Here is a 25,466-nt window from a genome sequence, read left to right on the forward strand (position 1 = left end):
CCGCCATCGTCTTCTCTACTCCGCAGAACCTGAGCGGGCGTGGCGGAGGGGAGTATGAGCTTGTGGCCCCGCCCAGTAGAGTTACTACGTCACAACTCCAGTCTATTTCAAACGGCATTTTAGCGTCTGCTACTGATTCACAGCCATTTGAATGTAGAAATACTCAGAAATACAACTTTGAGCTTATTTTTCTAAAGATATGTCCTCTAACATAAGAAAAATGCCACAAGAACATGTTAACACCTAGAAAAACATTATTTTCATCGGAGTGGGTCTTTAAAAATGGGGGGTTGTCTTATATTCAGGGTCATCTTGTATTCGAGTGGAGGAATCAATTGATAGCCTTTTTCTCCCGCGCTTGGAAAAAACGAGCGCGTCGCTTCCATGAGCGCGCATACCGCGCGCCTACATTTTGAAATAACGAACTTGAGCGCGCAAAAGACGCGATATGTGAACAGGGGGGGCGGGTCTCTGCTCGCTTGTCTCCGTCCGCTCTGGCATCCTCTGTGAACGGCGCTTTTTCTTGCTTTTTTTCCACAAAAATCGATTTTTCCACAAAAATAAGTCTGTAAAATGGGGGGGTCGTCTTATATTCAGGGTCGTCTTATATTCGGGTATATAGACTATAATCTGTGTTTACACAGCCTTTGTAAAAATGGCAGGTGCTTGTGTTTCGCGCATAGACAGTAAAAGAAATGGACACAGCGACCCCATAGATTTCAACAGTGAAGTCGATTAGAAGCATCTCTCCCTGATGGCTGAGCGACTGCGCAGACTCACACTGAGCTGGACGACGGAGATGTGACGTGAGCCTGTCTGACAGCTGTACGTCTTCTAGTAGCGGTGCCAAGAGGAATCTGAATCATCCCTTCTGAATCTCACAGAGCCGGAGAGAGTGAGTATGAGCTGTCCATGAGCAGCGGGAGCAACTTCATGACTCTCTATGGGCTTCTCCCTTGACTTTATGCCTCCACGTCCCCCGATTGCCTCATAGACAGTAAAAGATTGTCCGCGAGCTTCTCCTCCTGTCTATACGGTATTTTCTCTAGTGTGCGACAGAGAGGCGCGTGTTATGTCGCAATCGTTAGCCTATTTTTACAAAAACGGCTTCTACGGGGCCATAACATAAGATACAAGGTAATGGAGCCTTTTATACATTGTCGTGTTTCTTTAGAAATAAATAAATGGACAAATGGAGTCTTTAAACGCCTCAGATGTAAAGTTATTCGCTGGCAAAGTGACGCCAAAATGAATGGGAGTCAATGGAGTGCTAACAGCAGGTGAAGTTCTGCTACAATGGCGGCTCCCGCGAGGCTTAAGTGTCGGATTACCCCCTTGGTTTCGGGAGCGTTCGGCCAATCAGCGAACACTAAAGTCACTGTAGATCCTATAGTGCTGGTTACTTTAGACCGACTCTGAAGTATATGAGCTCGTTTATTTCCCCCATAAGGAGTTCCTACAACTAAAATCGTTCCTAGTTCCTGCAGTGCGAACGCGGCAATAACCGGGAACGTCCACTCAATAGTTCTAGGAACTATGAAAAGGTTCCTCCGGTGCGAAAGCCCCTATTATAATCAAAGATGCCGTCTACATTTGCTTTCGTCAACAGGACTAAGAAGTGAGGAAGGTCTTCTCACTGAGGTCGATGTAGACGGGTGTCAGTGTGTGGTTAAAAAAAAAAGAAAAAAAAAAAGACGTTTTTATAGCAGAACGTACATAAGACCGGGAACGATCGTCAGTGTGTGTGTTTACCTGCATCGAGGAGCTGTTTGTTGATCTCCTCATCGATGGTCAGCTCAATGTCATTGTATTTCTCGCCGCAGCAGGAGAGGTAGCTGTCAATCGAATCATACCTCGATTTATTGATCTTGAATTTGTTGTTTTTCAGCGGCTGCAAAGAAACAGATAGAGAATTAACTTTAAAGAGGCCATATGTTCACGTCACATTTATGTGCGCTTAAGTTCGTCCTTCTAAATGTGGATGTGCGACAAGCGCACACATGATAGAAAAAATCCCAACTTTTCAGACTAGAACCAACCAATCAGCTTCAGCCTTTCCGTAACACTGAAAGCTCAGTCAAGATGGAGGAACGACATTTTTAGACGCAACGTTAACGGCCCCAAACAAAGTCTTGATGTTGTTTTCTGGCTCTACTTGAACAGGTTTTCCTGCTTGAATGTTGATTATTTCCCCATATTCTCCATTGCTGCAGCTTCTCTCTTCCCAGTCTGTGTTCCAGTCCAAACCAGTTCCCTCGCTAACTTCCCTCCGTCTCGTTCACTCGGATGTGCGTCATTGCTTATGTTGCACGAGTGCCCACTACTGCCGGAGCCTGAATTTTGATGATTATGGATTACAGCTTATGAAAACCTTTTCACAATATTCTAAATTTGAATTTGGGGTTTTCATAAGCTGTAAGCCATAATCATCACAATTATAACAAATAAAGGCTTGTAATATCTCACTTTGCATGTAATGAGTCTATATAATATATTAGTCTCACCTTTTAAGCTGGGGATGAATTTAAATATTTTTGCTTATGGATATAAAATGTTGCCAACAGTATAAATAAATTAACTATGTATTCAAGACCTTTGTTAACATTGTTTTCCTAATATACAATAATATCCTTTAAAGTAAAATAGTATTTAATTTTTACTAAATTAAAGATAAATTCTGCCAATTCCTTCCAGAAATTCAAAAAACAAATGAGTCAACACTTCTTTCCCACTTTTACAAAAGGAACATAAATCGTCAATATCAGAGTATCTTGCAATTAATGATTTAACAGGATAAATCGTATGCAAATTTTTTTTAAATGTATTTCTTTGGTTTTATTATTAATGCAATATTTAAATGGGATTAACCAAGCAGTCTTCCAATTAATATTATCAATAGAGTTTCAAAAAAATTTTTATTTTATTTTGTATTTGAAATATTGTACAAATATATTTATTATTGCATTTTTTAGCAATCAATTTAATGCCATTTAAAATTAATTTTGGATTTATCATTAATGTGGAGTTAAATTGAATATGACTTTTGATAAGATGAATCAGAGTAGGGGAAATAGCTTTAATGACAGAATTAAATTCTTAAAAATGCACAGGAAAACTATGGGTTCGCATAAATTGTTCGTATGTTAAAATATTTCCATAATTATCAAACATATTCATAAGATGATTAATATCCCTGTAAAACCAATTCCTTAAAAATAAGGATTTATTGGTCGCGTTGTAACCAACAGTTTAATAACACTTTGATCTTTTTTAATCTAGAGAAGTTTAAACTTTGACATCCATGCTCTTGTTTTCCTCATAGTAATGACAGTGACGCAAATTGTAGCAAACCGGAAATTCTCGTGCGCACGCATTACAATTTCCGGTTTGCTATGATTTAGCGTGAAACAATTGTATTTTTTCAACAACAACAAAAAAAAAAAATCACAATATTTTGAATTAGGGATGGACCGATACCACTTTTTGCAGAACGAGATACCGATACTGTAACCGATCCCTGAATTTTCACTGCATTTGTAATTTTTAAATGTATTAGTAATAATCATATTAGTTGGCTTAATTTGTTCATCAAATATATATTTCTTTCAATTATTTGCATGCTTAAATAAGCCTGCTAAAATGCATTGTATGAGCTTTTGTTACTGTACATTCTACTGCTCTATCATATTTTATATTTCATTGAATAGCACAGCTTATATTTAGACTAGAGCAGCTCCAGAAATGTCAGTGCTGAGAATTGGGTCAGTGGTACAAATGTTTAGACACCAGTGAAATATAAATTATTGAATCAAATTTTGATACAATAAAAACTGCCAGCCTAATTAATGTGAATTTAAAACATTATTAAAAGCTAAGCAGTCAGCAACAAAATAAGAACGAATAACCAACTTACAAATAAATACAACAGAACAAAGAGAGGCTACAAATTACTGTATAAATTAAATATAGATGGATCTTTTGAAAGTTGAAAAGGGTAGACTATTTAGTCAAGAGCAGTGAGTAATTTGTCCATTCATTGTTTGATTAACATTAAAACAGCAGTGGGTTTATTGAAGTGCTGCCCCTTTAAGACCGAACGCACGGACCCCATGGCTACGTTCACTTGATATACCTGACTTTGTTTACTAGGATACTCGCAAATATGGGCATTTTTACATCATTTTGTGTGAATTCCTCCACACAAGCACAAGACGTGAAAGACAATTCAATTCAGGATCCGCGCGCTGACACGCTGGTTTCCGGGGCGCGCGCTTTGGATGTTCATGAAACTTATTGACTGCAAACGTCCAGTAATAATGTAGGGAATCACTCGTTATACATAAATCAGGTAACAGGTCATGTTTTACTTTACTTGATTTAGTTGTCATCCAAATAACACGTGCTGAGTGAACAATTTAGCAATCAAGAGCATTCAACAGAACTGCGCTGTCTCTCGTCAGTTAACGTTAATAATAAGCTAGTACATGCTTGTTTTATTTTATTTGCCATTGACATCCGACTAAACTACAAACCTTCCACTGTTGTCTGTTTAAAGAGATGTGCTCGACCAGCTCGCGTGTCTGTGCGCTCAATCCACTGCGCGCGCGGTTTTCTCTGATGATCAGCTCGCGCACCACAGCTATGCGTTACTATACACACGCTGCCTGGTAGGCCTATCGGTAATTGGTATCGGAGCATTTTTACGAACTACATGAGCTCGGTATAATTGGAGTCATTTCTAATGTAAAACACAAACGTTTTTACCAACTATAAGTTGGTAAAATAATCATTAATCTTCATAACTTTGTTGTATAAGTGTCTATACACTCTTTTAATCGACGATTGCTCATGTGAGCAATAATATTCTAACGTTAACGTTATATTTAAGAATTTTAAATATTTAAATTTTTTAAATCCCTTAAAAAAGTACAAATATTTGCAAATTGTAACTCATTATTTTATAAGACCATAAGAATGTTTTTTTTTTTGTCATTTTCTGGTGGGTGAACATGTTTTAAGAGCCGTTTTCTACGGAGGTATTCTCCCCTCTTCCTTTTGTCCTGCCGGAAAACCTTCCCCCCGCAATTTTCTGAACAGTCATTGGTGTACGTTAGAAACTCACGTTGATTTCTTTGAAACGACTGGCTCTGGAAACATAGGATTGGTCGGAATCGAAAGAGGAGGAGGCAAAGATGACACGGATATATATATATGCCGTGACCTGAAAGTTTTTATTTATAGAATTTGCGAGAAAAGGTCAAGTGTCCGGAATACCGTGATGTCCGGAATACAGTGAGTCTACGTTACATATGAAGTAGACTCGCTCCAGGTCTGTTTACTTCCTGTCTCTATGAAGCCCCTCCTTCTGAAAGCACACTGTGCTCTGATTGGTCGGCTGGAGCAGTGTGTTGTGATTGGTCGAGCGCTTCGAGTGTGTTTGGGAAATGTCCCGCCCCTTCCCATAACCGCCAGTTTAACACACTACTGACTAACTCAACCAGGCCCCGCCCCTTTATTCTGCGTATGAATTATTATAATGAGGAATATTGTGACGTGTTCGTTCCCGGGAGAAACTCAAGACTACAATGGAGGCGTTTCAGGAGTTCAGAAACACTGACGCTGATATAGAGAAGAACTGGAGCTTTATCAGAGAGATGAACATGGGGAAAGCACAATAGGTCCTCTTTATCGTCTGTGGTTTAAAAAAGAAAAACCCAGAGTGATTTGAAACTAAGAAAAATGCTTCGCCTGGCTGATATATTTGTCTATTTTGAGATATTGGCCTTGGCTGATAACACTCGTCTACAATTTAAGTCGTCGTCTGCTTCAGAGATAAACCACACTGTTTATTATGTATTTTGATGTGAAGAACATTTCCAGACACAATTAATTGTCTACTGTAAGATATTTCAGGATATTTACATTTCACGTCTATGTATATTGTGTTGACGGTACTTGTCACTTGTATTAGCTCGTTAAAATCAGCTAAAGGGTATAAATATATATATATATATATATATATAAATCTAATTTATTATGAAATAAACAGCAAAAAACCATTATGTATATAGTTTAGTCCTCCTCAGTGTCTTGTCTAGTCTCTTGTATTCATTACAAGAGAGCATCTCTTGTCTGCAAGCATTGATGTACTTGATTGTTATGATTGCATCATCCATGATTATTAGGAATAACATGATGCAATATCATATATGACACAATACCAGCTTCAGATTGCATTATTCATTGTTTGGCCTAAAAAGCAAGTACTGTCCAAACTAGGGCTGGACCCAAATATTCGAATATTCGTTCGGTGGGTTGGTATTCGATTTGAAAATGTGACATTCAAATATTCAGGGTTTTTTGGGGGGGGTTTTTGCACACCTGGCAACCACCTCGAAACGGTTCTCATTTGCGCTTGAATATGTTTTACACTATAAAATCTGGTGAAATATAATACTTAACATATAACTTCGTTATAGCTACTTAATAAATATATTTGCTTCTTCTTGGACTACTAAAAGTGTTCCTGCAACGGGTGTATTCTCTGGCTAGAGCAGAACAGTGGAGTGTGTGTGGGCAGAAGTGCCTGAGCTTGTGTTTTGGGTTAAGCTGCGTTGCTTTGACATTGTGGAAAATAGAATAATAGAAACAAAATGTATTATCCTTTTTACCCGTTATTATCAATCTAAATTAATCTACTGCGAAATATTAATAGAAATTTGTGATGTTGTTATTGAAATTGTTATTGCTACCGTGTTCTTTATTTAGGCTCTTAGCCTCTTTATTTAAATTTCGTTTTTCTATATTTAAATTTCGTTTTTATTTATTTAAATTTCGTTTTTATTTATTTAAATTTCGTTTTTATTTATTTAAATTTCGTTTTTATTTATTTAAATCTACCCGACTTTGTGAGTGAAAATATTATAAGACTATACCTTATTAAAAATATTGCTTAAGTTAAAAGACATGTGTGTGTTTTATATGCGTGTCCATTCTCGGAGCATATAAGCCCTGCTCGCGTGAGGCGCGCCGCTTCTTTATTTAAATCTACCCTACTTTGTCAGTAATTTGTTAGTGATAACCAATATTTTAATAAGTCTTCTAATATTTTTCTCACTAACAAATTACTGACAAAGTAGGGTAGATTTAAATAAAGAAGCGGCACGCCTCACGCGAGCAGGGCTTATATGCTCCGAGAACGGACACTGCACTAGTGATATAAAACACACACAGGTCTGTTAACTTAACCAATATTTTAATAAGTCTTCTAATATTTTTAAGTTAACAGACCTGTGTGTTTTATATCACTAGTGCGTGCAGTGTCCGTTCTCGGAGCATATAAGCCCTGCACGCGTGAGGCGCGCCGCTTCTTTATTTAAATCTACCCTACGTGGTCAGTAATTTGTTAGTGAGAAAAATATTACACTACCTTATTACAAATATTGCTTAAGTTAACAGACCTGTGTGTGTTTTATATCACTAGTGTCCGTTCTCGGAGCATATAAGCTCTGCTTCCTGCTTGCACTGTTCTGTAGTTTATTAAAAGTTTATTAATTCTGAACGTGTCGCGTCTCGCCTGTCAATATCTATATTGCACCAAATACGACACTGCACTCCTTGTGAAGTCGTTTGGATGAACGGTTCTCGAAATAATCAAAATGCAAATGGACAGACAGATATATAGAGATTCCGAAGCTTCGAATATTCGATGTTCATTACTACTGAAGCTCAAAAAATGGTATTCGGACCAGCCCTAGTCCAAACCCAGACAGAGTTATTCACAGATGCCATATCTTTATTACTCACTTATCCTCCGCTATTCTCAAGTCAACGGTCAGTTAGTAAAGTTTGACTACATTTATTTCAGAAGCAGTTTGCCTGTAGACCAGTTGATATCAGAAGCCGTCAGATCTTCCGACAGCCTTGTTAATTATTACACATGCAGCTTTTATTGTCATTTGACATTAACATTTGTACTTAAAGTTCTCACTTTGTAAATTCTGAAAAGGCACAATTTGGATGAGATTAGCTTCTTTTTAAATGATTAACGGAGTCCTTTCATGTATGATTCACACAGGTCTGGGATCTCGCTAATTATTACTGAAGTGCGGTGGTCTATTGTTTGGAGGAGGGCGTTACAGATCATCATGTAGTCTGTAATTATAAAATTATAGAATTTAGTGAAGGAATTAAGCCCAAAAAAACTTGAAGGGATAGTTCGCCCAAAAATTTAAATTACCCCATGATTTACTCGCCCTCGAGCCATCCTAGGTGTTTATGGACTTCAAAGCAGAAACAGGCATTAACTGCCATTATAAAGCTTGGAAGAGCCAGGACATTTTGTAATATAACTCCGACTGTATTCGTCTGAAAGAAGAAAGTCATATACACCTAGGATGGCTCGAGGGCGAGTAAATCATGGGCTAATTTTCATTTTTGGGTGAACTATCCCTTTAAAAACAGTAGGTTATTCGCTCCATAGTGCAAGAAACCCAGAAAAGGCCAATTTGAAAAGGAAACTATTCCTTTATGAATTTGGCCAGAAGTCTTGAGCATTAGTTGTGTTTGTGTGAGGTGTGTGGTGTCCTCACCTCCAGGCCTCTCTCCTCTCGGGTCCGGTCGTCCACAGACGCAGAGATCACACCCCAGCGGCAGTCGATGTCTGAAACCAGTCCGCGATAGAGCGGAGAGGCGGCACTGAGAGCCATCTGCACAAACACACATCAATACTGAACACTGGGCCTTTCTGGAAACATTAACAACACAGACTCTTAAAAGGTTGTAAAACTGCTAAGCACATAAGACTGTGAAAGTGATGACGGTGGGTTATACATTACTTCATGTTTAATGGGAAAGAGGGTCAATTTTCAACTAGGGTCAAAGTTAGAAGATCCTTTTTTAAAACTACAATTAAATTCTATTCAATTCAATACAATTTGGATGTTATTTTTTAACAGTATAAACAGGAATTTGAATACAGTGGTGAATCATATTTTTTTTCTGTGATGCAAAGTTGTACTTTCTCTGCTGTCCCACTTTATATTACATGTCTTCAACTACTATGTACTAATATAAATAAATTATAGATAAAAAATATAGATAACATTATCAACGCACGCACCCCATCCCAGATACGTCATCTTACATTGCATAAAGTTTAGTTTATGATCATGATGCAGTGATGAATTCTATTAGAAGTGGTTGAAATGCACAGAAATTCATGATTATCAGAGCAAAAAACTGCCCATGGGTTTTGTCTTATATTTATATGAAATGATATAGTTTAGCCATATCACACAGCAAGAACAGTTTATTTCTGAATATCAACACGATTGCAAATGTGATATTAATTTATACAACAATACAATAAACAAGAATTTAATATTGTTACTTTTTAGACAATATTGTCAGTTTTTGACAGATTTTGGCCAATAAAATAGTTCAAAACAAAGCCACAGCAGAACTGTTGCGTGTCTCAGAGCAACACACAGCGGTTTTACCGAATCGAGAAACTCATAAAGACGGTCACTTGCTTCGTTCCTGAACGAATCAACCGTTTGAATGAGTCGGGTGAATGAATGATTCAGTGACTCACTCATAAAGACACTGAACGAATCAACCGTTTGAATGAGTCGGGTGAATGAATGATTCAGTGACTCACTCATAAAGACACTGAACGAATCAACCGTTTGAATGAGTCGGGTGAATGAATGATTCAGTGACTCACTCATAAAGACACTGAACGAATCAACCGTTTGAATGAGTCGGGTGAATGAATGATTCAGTGACTCACTCATAAAGACACTGAACGAATCAACCGTTTGAATGAGTCGGGTGAATGAATGATTCAGTGACTCACTCATTAAGACACTGAACGAATCAACCGTTTGAATGAGTCGGGTGAATGAATTTCTTAGCCAAAATTTATGTGCGATTAATTATATAAAAAAATTAATCACTTGGCAGCCCTAATTTAAATTAATCACTTGATACAATGCACTTATTATGTACTTACATGTTTTTACACTGTACTTATATTAAAAAAAAAAAAACCTGAATGTAATTACAGCTATAATTAATTTCTGTAATTTCATCTATAGTTGACCCCGGCTTAACCCATCCATACCAGCAAACGTGCGCAAGTACCTAACTTCTTTTAATGCAAGTACATAGTAGTTAAAGACACCTAATATAAAGTGTGACCATCTCTGCTAACTGCCTTGTATGCGTGTATATGGGTAACACTTTATTTTACAGTGTCCTTGTTGCATTTGTTACATGTACTTACCGTAGTAATAACAGTAAATTATGCATAATTACATGCAACTAACCCTCAACCAAACCCTATAGTAAGTACATGTAGTTGCTTAATATCACTCAGTACTTAAATATATAATTACACTGTAACTTGGTTTCTAATTGCGGCTCTTGTTGCGCTTTATCTCCTCAGCCATTTTCATCGTTGCCTTTGGCCCTCTGTTGGAATATAACATGGACGGCATGCTCTGTCCTGAGACTTCGCATCTTGCATTCTCTTACCACTATTGGACAGAAAACGGCCAGCTGGTCATAAAGGTAGCGCGCCTCCCTGATGCTGCAAGCCTGGAAGGTCACCTGTAACATCGAGCCCATGTCAGTCACATGACCCGGATATTCCCAGAGCGAGTGGATGAGAGTGAGCGTGAGCTGACCTGCAGGCAGCAGTTGCCCATGCCGAAGCCCATGGCGTCCATGTAGATGTGATCGGGCAGGGCTGCCCGCGCCGCCTCTCCGTCGTCCTCCGGGAACGCCTCCGCAAACGGACATGCCGTGTTCTTATCCTTAAAAACTGAGGAGGACACGCAAGTCAAAAGAGGAGCCATTCAAAATGCGACAAACCATTAGGGCTGGGTAGTGACACAAATTTCACAATTCGATTCGGATTCGATTCGATATTGATGATTTTGTATATCAGGAACAATACATGGCAAATTTTCTCAAGGAAAACAAATCTCTTCACTAATGCTGTAAACCCAAAATCCTGCTTTGGAATTAGGGATGCCTCGATACCACAATTTTGGCTTCGGTACGATACCAGAACCTAATACCTCGGTATCGATACTAAATCGATACCACAGGATAAAAAATAAAAAAACGGCCTCAAAATTTAAGTGACACTTAAAAAACACTGCTTGAAACTCTCCACTACCAAATGTGCAAAGAAAAGGTATCAAAATGTAAAAAATAATAATATTAATAAAAATAATTCAGTCAGGGACTCAGGGAACATACAGTAGGTTAAATTTTGAAGAAAAAAAACCCCCTTAAAATTATACATTTAAAATAGGTTAATATCTATAATAATAGATTAACATATAATAATAATAATAGAATAATGAAATGACATTGTAAACCATTAGCTGTCATGCATCAACAGAGAATTATCAACATTCATTGCATTTATTCATCTTGGTTTGGTTACTGTTTGGGTTCATATTAATGCATTCCATAAAGTAATGTTAACATGCTAAACATGTATTAGTATATTTAATTTTCGCCAGTGCGGCACTAATATGCCATTCATTTTACTATCACTAATACTAAAATTAATATTATTCAAATTTGTATTCTTTATTCATTCAAATCCAATTAATATATGTTTGTTTGAAAGTGCAAAAATGATGAGACCTAAACTTAATTGGTTCTAGCGTGTCATGCAAGCAGATTTGAGCTTTCGTGTTTACCGTATCATATAATTGATAAGCTCTTATGTATGTGCGCTGTTCAATGTTCAATAAAAGTCTAAATTAATCAGTTGAATGATGGACTAACCTGTCGATCTCTGAACTCTTTGAACAAGTCAAGATGAGCAACTGACAAGTGCTTCGGCAGATTCGATGTGTTGCCTCCCCGTTTGCAGAGTGGTGAATTGAGATCTGTTTCTTTACTTTTCTCATTACTTTTGTTGGCAAAGTAATGCCTTATTTCACTAATACATTACTGTTCTCTCTATTTATTAATTTCGGGCGTGTAGAAATTCGAATGAGCTTCGTTTGATCCATCGTGTTCCTCTGTTGTCACCGTTTGCCGGTTTCGCGTGACCCGCGTCAGTTTAGGTAGCGCACTGCCGCCTAGCGGTGAACTTCGAAACAGCAGCGCATCAAATACCGAATTGAACAAAATTATGATATTGTACAGTTTGAAATATAATATATACCGGTATTTTTGCAGTACCGGTATACCGCGCATCCCTATTTGGAATCAATACGATTTTGCAAGACGTCCCTTATGCTCACCAAAGCTGCATTTATTTGATAGAAATACAGTAAGAAACAGTATTATTGTGAAATATTAGTATACTATTTTCAATGTTATATATATATTAGGTGTGTAACGATACACGTATTCGTATTGAACCGTTCGGTACGAGGCTTTCGGTGCACATTTTTAAACCGAACCATTGGTTGGACCATTTTTCCTGCCGACCAAAATTTCGTTATTTCAAATGTAGGCGCGTCACGCGTGGCAAGCGCGCTCATGATGTAAGAGATGCTTGCGTGACCACAACATTGCTATTGTGTTTGACGGACCGTTTATCAGTTTGGACCAATGCAGCGCGAGCCGATCTTCATCATCAGCACTGGAACTAACTACACAGCCAAATCCAGTCAAGAAAGCATTTGAGTTCGCCACTGAAGTAATAACATCGCTGCGAGATCTAGAGAGAAACATTCACATTTCTCCGTTATTAACGGATCAAACAGCGCTGACGTGGAAACCAGGAAGAAACATTGTGCCATGAATGAACTATCCAGTGTCCACAGATCAGCAACATTCACCATGGGTTTACTGTAGTAACACTACTAACTGTAACCATGGGAGTTTGGCAGGAATAGTCGCTATAATGCTTTCAAGTAACATTACCTCGTTTTATTTTGACATTATGAATACAAATGCTGACCTCAAATGTTAATCTGAACTAAAATAAACCTTTGTTTATAACTACTACAATATTACATTTCATTTTGTCCAAGGAGCTGTTTTGTTTTATAAGCTCCTAAGAAAAGTCAAGTATAGCTCCATCATTGCTCAAAGTAAAAAATATCATACTTTATGATGTTAGTTTTAATAAAAAAAGAATTAAAAAAAATTAAATCAAGGAAATTTTTCTGGCATTTCTTTCTTTTTGCTGTATCGAAAACGTACCGAACCGTGACTTTTGTGAACCGCTACACCTCTAATTTATATATATATTAGGGCTGTCAGTTAAACGCATTATTAATGGCGTTAACCCAAACCCATTTTAACGGCGTTAGTTTTTTTATCACGCGATTAACGGTCTTTTTGGCCTAGCAAACTTTGTAGTTTTTTCACATGCTTTTGCAACAGGACGCGGCGCTGCGCTGTGAAACCCATTCATTTCAATGGCTTGCGCCGCGCGAGGACGTTTTGTTGCTTCGTCGACCAGAGCGCGAGACGCCGAAATGGACGCCAATAAGATTCTGAATGGAAAGTTTACTTTTAAAAAGTTGCCAAATGGTTCCATTGACGAGACCAAAGTGATCTGTGTGTTTTGTCGTTGTGAACTGAGCTATCATCATCGCAGCACGTCCAGTCTGAAATACCACTTGATGATGGCCAAGCACACACACACACACACACACGCACACACACACACACACAGCTGATGCGAATTCTCCGCCCCCTCGTCAATATCAGGACCTCGTCAGTATTTCTTTCACTCTTTTATTGATGGACAGTGTTACATTGAGTGAGAGATTATTTGCTCCAAGTGAGAATGTTAGTGTGAAATTGAACACAGTATATGCCAATGTTGTTTTCAATAAAAAACATTTGCACAAAGCAAGCCGATCCACTTTTCCATGTTGATAAGAGCATTAAAATGAGAAAAAAAAGAATGGGACAAAAAGAAATCAAGAGACATTTAGAATAGATAAAAATGTGCGATTAATTGCGATTGAATATTTTAATCGTTTGACAGCACTAATATATATATATATATATATATATAAATATATAAAAAAATAAGTAATTTATTCCTGTGATCATCATTACTCCAGTCTTCAGTTTCACATGATCCTTCAAAAATCACTTAAATATGATTTGATGCTCAAAAAACATTTATGATTATTGTCAATGTTGAAAACTTTTTATTTTATTATTTAATTAAATTCTAATCCCCCCCCCCCCCCCCCCCCCCATCCATCCCATTTTGGACGTGTAATTGAAAGCTATACATTTTAAACATTTATTAGGCTTCAAAAAATCTAACTTTAAATTTAAGTGAACTTGAAACAATCCCCACATGACCCTTCCTGACTAACACATACAGAACAATATACAGTCTCAGTACAGCATAAGCAGATCAAATGAAACCAGACATATAGCGTTTATTTTATTTCCAGAGCAAGATTGACTTACAGAAACAACTCTTAATTTCTATAATTTCCAAAAAAACTAATCAAAAGACTTACTCGGTACGTTAATCGCCACCTTCTCGCCCCTGCGGTGGCGTATGTTTCTGGTCAGCGTGCTGAAACACACAGTGGTGCATTAGTCAAAGCGTCCGTACCTCATTCAGCTGCATACAGTATTTAGGAACATTACACAGTCACACAGTGCAGGACGACTTACGTGCTCAGAGTTAGTGGCGGGTCGAAATCTGCAACTTACTGTAACCTTTTTTATTTCGAGCAATATAGTGACATATAACAAAGGCAATAAGAAGCATTTGATTTTTAACAACATAAATCAATCAATTGCTCGAAACGGAGTGGGAAGAAGTCGGACTTATTTAGACCCACCCGGTCTATTACAGTTAAAGGAAAAACAAAAGAAGCTGCTTCCTTAATTGTTGACATCATCATAACTCTCAATTACAATTTTATTTATACACATAAAAAATAAATTAAAACACAGCATATCTTAAATACACACCATATATTGTAGCAATTATAGTAATACCAACAATGGTAATCTGAATACCTGCACAGCCTATGAACACACAACCTCATCCTTTCCTCAGGTCATTCTGACCCGAAATTAAAAAAGATAAAATAATCATTTTTAAATTGAGTGTTCATCGGAGGGGTCCAAGACTGTCACACTTGAACCACGAATACTTAAAAAAAAAAAAGAAGTAATGGTTTCGAGGAGTTTTGTGGTTGAAATTTAAAAAGTAACAAATCCTTTTCTCTCGCGGGTCAATTTACCCCCTTAGGAATGCTTCAATACACAGAAAACCCTAAAAATGCTCCAAATTCTGAATTAAACCGCTAAAACGTGATGAAAATATTATTTTATAATGTCTTTAGGACCCAGCGGAACAGCTCATCTGCTCCATATAGAGCTATAAGGCCATCTAGAGTCATGAAGTATCATCTTATATTATTATTTTTCCACAAGAGGGCAAAGACACTCAATGTCAGATATTCTGAGCTGAATTAAAAGTTATTTTGAATATAAGTTGAAAGAAAGTGAGGAATGTGCTTGAATTACTATTAATTTATTATTTATTGATCAAATCTAGTAATTTAAAGGTAAATATTTTTTTTTTTATAATAATCAAAATTAAAAAATAATCAAAATGAAATAAAATATTTAAAAAATTAAGTAGGCTATAATATTAGGGCTTCCGGTCATTTTGCCCCACGAGGGAAAGAAGCGTTCCACAGTGCGAGGGAAGGATGAGGGTGAACACGAGCAAACACCAGGGGCCGGTGTCACAAAGACAGACTTTGACTACGGCTTAGATATAGTAGATAGTCAGACTTCAGATAGACGTCTAAATCAGACCGTTGCACTAAGCACTGAAGACTGACTATCTTAAGGAGGACTGCACTGCAATGCATTCTGGGTAAAATAAGACACTTTTCAAAACAAAAACAATGGCGGATGGAGTGAGCGCATTCAGCCGCTCAGTGCAGTTTACCCCAGAGGGAGATATGTGTGTGTGTTGGAGGAGTGTAACAGTCACAAGGACATTTAACTTGGGAGATTTAGCGGAGAATGTAGTAACAAGAAGAAATGTTTAATTTGGACAAAGATTGCTACGACAGTAGGGGTGTAACGATACACAAACCTGACGGTTCGGTTCGTCCAACGGTTTTGAGGTCTCGGTTCGGTTCATTTCGGTGGGGTGGGGGGGTTTAGAAAGCTAAAATTGCTTTTATTTTTTATTAAACAGTGCTTTAATGAACAAATTGTGTCCTTGTCTTTAAATTAATTCAATTACAAGTAAACGTTTCTCAAGGATAACAAAATTATCTGCTAATGCTGTAAACTACAGCCCTTACTTGCACATTACTATAACATTAAAGCTTAACAACAGAGCCTAGACTTTTAACCTAAATGATATAATAATAATCAACACTCAAATAACAAATTGTATGAAAACATGTAAACTGCACATAAGGCAATTTTTGCATTAACATGTTTTTACTCTAATTTGTTATTGTTATATAATAATTTACACAGTTGCTGTTATTTTCATGACAACTATTTTAAACATACATTAAATAATCACGATTTCATAAACAGGTTAAGTAAAATATAATATATAGGCTAATATATAGCATTTATTTAGTGAAAGAGTTAGCAAACCAGCAAGCTGTGGACACTGAATGACTTGCCGGAGGTAAATATAAAGCTATGTGAAAAACTAAGCGTTTTATTGACGTATTTCCGCTGTTGAAACACTGATTGAGTGTTTACACGAGTTATGATGCCTTTCAGTAAGTATTAGGGATGGGACGATTACCGGTTTCACGATAAACCACGCTAAAATGTACTGACGGTTAGTATTATCGTTTAAAATTTAATTATCATTAAAACCGTGTTTGATTATCGCGATTTTAATAACTCACTGTAAATCCTGTCAAGCCAGCAACAGTCTGATGCAGGCGCAGCGCGCAATGTTTTTTTTTTTTTATTCGAGAAGGAATGGCGGAAGGCAGTGAGATTTTTCGTGTTCGGGAGATTTTCCAGCCTTTTAAGAGGACGACATCTGAGGTGTGGTCATATTTTGGCTTTTACAAAAGTCCTGAGGGAAACTTGATCGAGGATGGTCACCCTGTCTGCCGAACAAAAAGTCGCAGCAATAGAAACACTTCAAATCTGCCGAGTCGTCTTGTGTGAACATCACCCAGTGTTGTATAGCGAACGCAAGGCAAGTTAACTTTGACCTCAATACCAAAACTACGTCTGGGAAATAATTGGGCACAAAATGTTGTTTTGAGTTGTTGAAATATTTTATCTCACTTGAAATAGACGTGAAGCTTCCGCGAAGAAAAGTTCGCAGCAAGTGGCTTTGAGCCAAAGACGAACGAACAACTTCAAGCAAGACTATTATTAAGAGTGACATTTTAAGGGATAGTAATGTATAGATTCATTGTACCCCCCCCCCCCCCCCCCCCCCCCCCCCCCCACCCACCCCACCCCACACCCCACCCCACCCCCACACCCCACACATAATTATGGGGACATATTGAATTGAGATGAATGTGTTAAATCTTAACGTTACCTATTTATAAATCCATTTTGTACAGCGTACAAAACAATCGTCCAGACAATATGATCACAACAATATTATCAAACTCTCTAAACAATAAATCAACTCTGATTTCATTTTTAATACAATCAAAAACGGGAGACGCAAGACGGCAAGTTGTATTTTTGAAACAAGAGCGCGCGTCCGTTGTGATACATGAATGTGCGCGCTGTGTAATAATGCGTTGCTATTGACGACGGTCATTATAAAGAAGGAAATGGCACAGACTAAAATCTTGCTTAAAAATCTGCATAGAGCTGCTAATTTATTTGTTGTTTGTTGATTTTCAAATATAAAACTTGTTGAAATGTTTTAAGTGTGAGCATCAGTTCTTTTTGAACACTTTCATCTCATTTTAACAAAACCGTGATAATATTGATAATCACGATAATTTTGGACACTATAATCGTGATGTGAAATTTTCATACCGTCCCATCCCTAGTAAGTATACTGTATCTTTCAACATACCTTCGGGTGTCCATTCATGTTTATTCTGTAACTGAGGAAGAGATGATCCGCATGCACACAGTGATATCTGTCACGCCACATCTAAGAGCGCCAAAACGCCATTTATTGTTTGCATTTCGTGATCAAATAGACATAATTTGAAAGATTACACCTTGCTTATTATCACAAGTAACAAAACACTGAGCTTATTGCGATTATATGTGGTTAATGGTGGTTAGGCAACAGCCCTGTATTTGTTGTGTACACATAACACATGAGGTGAATGAGCCGGGGCTGGGCAGGGGGCGGGGCTTGTTCGGTTCGCCATGAGAGTATCGCGATACGTATCCTGGGTGGTGTATCGCGGTTTTTCACCCCTATACGACAGTTAACAGCGTTAATCCGACCGTTGAGCGGAGCGTTACAGACGTACAGAAAAGATACAAAAACTTGGTACAAGTAGGTTACTGCGGTCACTAAAAACGCTTTCCCTTCTCATAGCTCTCTCCATAACGTCATCAGCAAACCACAAATTATGAGCCATTTTCCCTTTTCTTTCAGCTGTTTGTAGTGTAACTGATTGTTACTGCTGGGGCCGGTTTCAAAGAGCTGTTTTAGACCGGTCTATCCACCTTATTCCTGCGCCCCATGACGCTTTGCGCGAATTATGGGTGTAACTTCCATTAAGCTGTAAACAATCAGTGAAAGGCTCGCTCTATGAACGCAATACGTTAAAAAAGTGGCACAATGAGATGACATTAATCGACTCCCCCTTCAACCATCGAACATTAAAGGTCCAATATGTAATAATTTTGTAATAAAATATCCAAAAATCACTTGCACAGTGTGATATATTTCCTGCAGTTGTGTACTTACAATATCCCAAAAGTCTCCAAAGATTTTTTATTTCAGAGAAATTCCAATTTTAAATAAGTGGCCGTCCCGGCCAACAAATGTCGCCTGTCAATGACGCAATATCCGCCTTAACCTCGGTTTCCGCTCGCACTGCCATGGCCATGACGTAACCATGGCGACAGACGTGGACAACTGGTAGTGCGTAACGTTTAGCGGCACGCAGTTCTTGTTTCGTTCAAACAGACCATGGCAAGCAGACTCCGGGACAAACAAGGAGAACTAAAATGAGGATCAATATCAGCGTGGCGTTTTTGAGATGCCTAGAGCTCCACGTCCGCGACTAACTTGGACTCGACAGAGCTTCACGAGTCACGACTTGACAGCTTTATTAGACAGGTGAGCAAATGTACTACATACAACAAATCAATGTTATAACGTTAGCTCAACATGATGAAATGTTAGAATATGGTCAGTATGTTATTCTAATGTTGATCTAGCTTACCTTGCTAGTTTCGTATAGCAAACGAACTAACACGTAGAATAACGTTATAACTTTCAACACACATTTAAATGCAGTTTAGTGTGATAGTGTTACATTAGACCAAGTGAAGCAGCGCTGCATTACCTCACAAGTTTAATTCGTCTAATAAACTGACCTGTGTGTGTAATCCAGCTCTAAATGTCCTTATTCCTTTCTATTCGCGGGACTCGCGTGTAAGTCCCGCGGATAGTATCACTTACAGTGTTATGAAGCAGGTCGCGATTGCTAAAGAGACGATATCTGTCTCTTTCGCAATCGCGACCTGCTTCATAACACTGTAATGTTAAAAAACATGAAGGTTTGCACTCATCCATAAACATTATTATATCCATCAGCTTGACAGCAAGTCCCATCATTCAGCTGTTCACTGCGTCATACACATACGCCTTTGTTATTGTTGGAAACTGTGCCCTCTTGTGGCGAAAAAACTTACATATTGTATCTTTAAAATGAAATTTAAAAGTTTAAAAGAATCAACAAGGACGGGTACTTTCAACAGACCAAAAATAGCCCCAAACGCGCGAGTCTTTGGTTAAATATCACTGTAGTAGGCAAATATACCTATTGTATAACAAGCCTTAATCAAAAATGTTCATTAACTTCAGCATTACGTGACACTATATCAAAGTGATTTCCGTCATTTTTGACAGATTATAAATTGCATTTACCTGTGAAAACAAACCTGGAAAGAAACGTGAGGATTTGAGGAGAATAACGAGAGATTCTTCGTGCATTCCAGTGAATTATTATCGTAAATTAAATTCGGGAGAACAGACCACAGATGTGCCGTATATGTTGTACTTTTTCATACTTTTACAGCGGATTGCAAAGGAAAAAATAAAAATCATCATGAGGAAAAGAAAGCAGCGACTGAAAAGAGCTCTTGCCGTAGATATTCTTGTTATAACATGTCACATGTCACGTTATTCTCATGATGTCTGAAAATAAATCATGAAGGAAAATTGACAGCTCATCCAGTCAAACTGGCGGATCCGCTTTATTTGTAGGGCAACCTTATGATTTGAAATGATTCGTTTCAGCCTTTTTGAATGGAAGTTCCCCAAACTGGAAGTGCCGCCCATAATTCAAAACGCAGTAAGGTTGTCAGGAATAAGGTGGATAGTGTTAGACAAGTCTAAAATGTGCTCATAGACTAGTCTAATGCTAGATTGATACTGTGAAGCAGCTTTGATACAATCTGTTTTGTGAAAAGCGCTATATCAATATATTTGACTTGACTTAATGCAAGTTAGACTGTTTCACTAAAATAAAGACTGACTTAATTTAGACCAAAAAAATTAGACCCCTTTCCCTCAGGCTAACTCAGGTCTAAGACTCTGTTACCGTGGCAACCAGCAGCAACAATCAGTTACACTACAAACAGCCGAAAGAAATTAAACATTTCTTCTTGTTACTACATTCTCCGCTAAATCTCCCAAGTTAAATGTCCTTGTGACTGTTACACTCCTCCAACACACACACATATCTCCCTCTGGAGTAAACTGCACTGAGCGGCTGAATGCGCTCACTCCATCCGCCATGTTTTTTGTTTTGAAAAGTGTCTTATTTTACCCAGAATGCATTGCAGTGCAGTCCTCCTTAAGATAGTCAGAGTCTTAAGTGCTTTGTGCAACGGTCTGATTTAGATGTCTATCTGGAGTCTGACTATCTACTATATCTAAGCCGTAGTCAAAGTCTGTCTTTGTTGCTGCTGGTTGCCACGGTAACAGAGTCTGAGACCTGAGTTAGCCTGAGGGAAAGGTGTCTAATTTTTTTGGTCTAAATTAAGTCAGTCTTTATTTTAACTTGCATTAGACTAGTCTATGAGCACATTTTAGACTTGTCTAACACTATAGACCGGTGTAAAACAGCTCTGTGAAAGCGGCCCCTGGGCGTTCAGAGAGATCAGATGAACAGCACTGCTAAGGCTCTCGGCTGCTGGTATGTGGAGGATCATTGTCTGTTGAGCCGGGTTCCCATAATCCCCCTGAAATGCCCCGGAGCGCAAACAGCTTCACATTGTTCTGCATCAGATGACACTTCAAACACGTAAACTCACACCGTCTCTTTCGGACATGAACCCGACAGCTGTTAGTGCCGGCCTGGGTCACATGACCTCGCACACTGGCTGCGTTCACATGGACATTTGACATTTATTCCACTATCGGAATTAAAAAAGTACCACGTCATTAGAAGTGAATCGCCCAGATCAGATTACAATTGTGTTCAGATTGGAAGGGGTGGTTTATCTCTTTTGTAATCCGATCGAGAGAACATGTAAACACTCGATCGGACGGGAAACCGAAGCTGAAAGGACTGCGCGTGTGCGATGATGACGTAGAAATAGCGCAAGTAAAACAAAGAAAAGGAGGATGGTTTGTATGCAACAACTAGGGCGGTCACTTGACGTTCGAAAATCAAGCGCGCCGTTGTGTGTTGGGTAGTGACGTGTGTGTTCAAGTAAGCCAGAAATGAGCAGATTCTGCAATACACTATTTAATATATCATGAGGATCACGAGTTGCGTATTTGCGCTAAATCCGCGCAGATTTGTCTCACACGAACTTCCCCAGCGAAGACAGTGAGTAAACACAGAGACACGCCAGACTGGCTCGTGATTTGACAGACATTTTACGCTCGTCCTAATGCCTGTTAGGTGTCCGTGGATTTGCCTGTATTTGATGTTGAAAATGGAAACGTCTTTAGATGGAAAATCGATTCAATGAACACTTGTGACTCAAAAATTCACAAAAGTGAGAGCCCTAGAAACAACAGCGGGGAACTAAAGATTAAACTAAAGATCAGCGCATGTCTAAAGATTAAATCCGATCAGAAGCTCATCAACCCGATCACATGTTTAGCGTTCATGTAAACACTACGTTCAGATTCTTAAGTCGGAATGAATTCATTCAGATTGAAGCAGAAAGTGTCCATGTAAACGCAGCTAATGTCTCATCTCAACACGCTAGCCGTTAGCCGCTAGCGGCCTGGGTCACGTAATCGCTCACCTGAATCTCGGGTGTGTGTTGATGGCCTCGTCGGGGAAGAAAAGCGATTTCGACACTCCTTTTTCCACAGGTGTAGGTGTGTGTTCTGGCAGTGTGAAGCCTGGGCAGCCTAACCTACAAAACACACACACACATATATACCCAACACATGTGCATTGTACATGGCAACTCCACTTGTTAAAGGGGTGGTTGATTATGATTTCACTTTTCTAACTGTAGTTAGTGTGTAATGTTGCTGTTTGAGCATAAACAACATCTGCAGAGTTACGACCCTCAAAGTTCAGAGTAAAGGGAGATATTTCCTTTTACATAAATCACTTTTTAAGGACTACAACAAACGGCTGGAACTACACGAGCTTCCTCCCGGGTTAGTGACATCACTAACCCTAAAATTTACATAAACCCCGCCCCCTGAACACGATTTATAGATTATCAAGACAAAATATGCTAATCAATGAGTAGAAGATAGTTAACTCCACATCAGATAAATAAATTCATCAACTAACCATTCAGAAATGTCCTGTTGCTTCTACATGTTGTCACTCTTAGTCTCTCCATCATTGTCTGACTCCAGTTTAAACATGAAAGGCTAAAAGTTTTAAAATGTTCAGTGTGTGTGTAAATGCAAATGAGCTGCTGCTCCCTGCACAGGGGGCGGAGCTTCAAGAACTTGTGTGTGTGTGTGTGTGTGTGTTAGCAGCTCCGATTACCTCACACACACACACAAGTTCTTGAAGCTCCGCCCCCTTTCCAGGGAGCAGCAGCTCATTTGCATTTAAAGGGACAGACACAAAAATGGTGCGTTTTGCTCACCCTCAAAAAGGGACAATTTTAACATGCGATATAAAAATATCTGTGTGGTATTTTGAGCTAAAACTTCACACACACACACACACACACACACTCTGGGGACATCAGAGACTTATTTTACATCTTGTGAAAAGGGCATTATAGCACCCCTTTAAGCAACACCAAGTAACTTTTCCTCTGCGCTCGCCCTACAGGTTGGAAGTGTAATTGTCCATTACCGCTGTCGTAAATAATTTAGCCTAGCGCATCCTACTGTCGTACACACGCTCGCTGTTTATCCAGCGCCGGCTTTGGAATGAACGATGTCCACAGACAAGGTAAAGTATGTTGCATGATTTCATGAAAGTATGATGTATTGCGACATCAGAAACGAAGAAAAACTAAATAATGACTATTGTAACGCTTGCCGTAAAGCAAGTCAAATTTGTAGTTTTCTTATGTCTCATTAGAACTACAGAAACGCGACCCGATCTGGCAATCTTACATAGCGTGGTTATAGCAGATATAGGGCTGCATAGCGTGGTTATAGCAGATATAGGGCTGCATAGCGTGGTTATAGCAGATATAGGGCTGCATAGCGTGGTTATAGCAGATATAGGGCTGCATGGCGTGGTTATAGCAGATATAGGGCTGCATGGCGTGGTTATAGCAGATATAGGGCTGCATAGCGTGGTTATAGCAGATATAGGGCTGCATAGCGTGGTTATAGCAGATATAGGGCTGCATAGCGTGGTTATAGCAGATATAGGGCTGCATGGCGTGGTTATAGCAGATATAGGGCTGCATAGCGTGGTTATAGCAGATATAGGGCTGCATAGCAGATATAGGGCTGCATGGCGTGGTTATAGCAGATATAGGGCTGCATAGCGTGGTTATAGCAGATATAGGGCTGCATAGCGTGGTTATAGCAGATATACGGCTGCATAGCGTGGTTATAGCAGATATACGGCTGCATAGCGTGGTTATAGCAGATATACGGCTGCATAGCAGATATAGGGCTGCATAGTGTGGTTATAGCAGATATAGGGCTGCATAGTGTGGTTATAGCAGATATTAGGGCTGCATAGCAGATATAGGGCTGCATAGTGTGGTTATAGCAGATATAGGGCTGCATAGTGTGGTTATAGCAGATATAGGGCTGCATAGCGTGGTTATAGCAGATATAGGGCTGCATAGCGTGGTTATAGCAGATATAGGGCTGCATAGCGTGGTTATAGCAGATATACGGCTGCATAGCAGATATAGGGCTGCATAGTGTGGTTATAGCAGATATAGGGCTGCATAGTGTGGTTATAGCAGATATTAGGGCTGCATAGCAGATATAGGGCTGCATAGTGTGGTTATAGCAGATATACGGCTGCATAGCGTGGTTATAGCAGATATAGGGCTGCATAGCGTGGTTATAGCAGATATAGGGCTGCATAGCGTGGTTATAGCAGATATACGGCTGCATAGCGTGGTTATAGCAGATATACGGCTGCATAGCGTGGTTATAGCAGATATAGGGCTGCATAGCGTGGTTATAGCAGATATAGGGCTGCATAGCGTGGTTATAGCAGATATAGGGCTGCATAGCGTGGTTATAGCAGATATACGGCTGCATAGCGTGGTTATAGCAGATATACGGCTGCATAGCGTGGTTATAGCAGATATACGGCTGCATAGCAGATATAGGGCTGCATAGTGTGGTTATAGCAGATATAGGGCTGCATAGTGTGGTTATAGCAGATATTAGGGCTGCATAGCAGATATAGGGCTGCATAGTGTGGTTATAGCAGATATAGGGCTGCATAGTGTGGTTATAGCAGATATAGGGCTGCATAGCGTGGTTATAGCAGATATAGGGCTGCATAGTTTGGTTATAGCAGATATTAGGGCTGCATAGTGTGGTTATAGCAGATATAGGGCTGCATAGTGTGGTTATAGCAGATATAGGGCTGCATAGTGTGGTTATAGCAGATATAGGGCTGCATAGTGTGGTTATAGCAGATATAGGGCCACAAAGCGGAGGCAGAAGTGCCTTTCACCCTGTTACGACTTGATGAACCACTGAAACGATTTTGGTAACATTATTTTAAGGTAAAAAATCTTACTTAGTGTTGCTTTAAAAGCATGGAAAGGCAAATATAAGCCTGCATCTTTTATCAGGGTTAATAAAGCCTGTGGGGTCAAAGGGCGGATGTTATCCACACAGATGAGGCACACCCAACTCATTCAAACTGAGTTTAGCTCGAAAGCAAATGTTTCATCATTTCTAT

General features: G+C 38.9%; 1 protein-coding gene across 1 annotated transcript in view; it reads right to left on the reverse strand.

The window, feature by feature from the left end:
- The window catches only part of gclc (glutamate-cysteine ligase, catalytic subunit), a 62,891-nt gene that overhangs the window by 20,089 nt on the left and 17,336 nt on the right, over nucleotides 1-25,466 (reverse strand). Inside the window, exons 4-9 of the mRNA XM_056260151.1 lie at nucleotides 22,399-22,512; nucleotides 14,475-14,533; nucleotides 10,692-10,828; nucleotides 10,540-10,614; nucleotides 8,592-8,708; nucleotides 1,753-1,891 (exon numbers count right to left, since the gene is read on the reverse strand). Coding sequence (XP_056116126.1) covers nucleotides 1,753-1,891; nucleotides 8,592-8,708; nucleotides 10,540-10,614; nucleotides 10,692-10,828; nucleotides 14,475-14,533; nucleotides 22,399-22,512 — 641 coding nt within the window. The remainder of the gene's footprint in view (nucleotides 1-1,752; nucleotides 1,892-8,591; nucleotides 8,709-10,539; nucleotides 10,615-10,691; nucleotides 10,829-14,474; nucleotides 14,534-22,398; nucleotides 22,513-25,466) is intronic.

Source organism: Rhinichthys klamathensis, unplaced genomic scaffold, assembly GCF_029890125.1.
Source record: "Rhinichthys klamathensis goyatoka isolate OS25496 unplaced genomic scaffold, OSU_Roscu_1.1 h1tg000174l_1, whole genome shotgun sequence".
Lineage (NCBI taxonomy): Eukaryota > Metazoa > Chordata > Actinopteri > Cypriniformes > Leuciscidae > Rhinichthys > Rhinichthys klamathensis.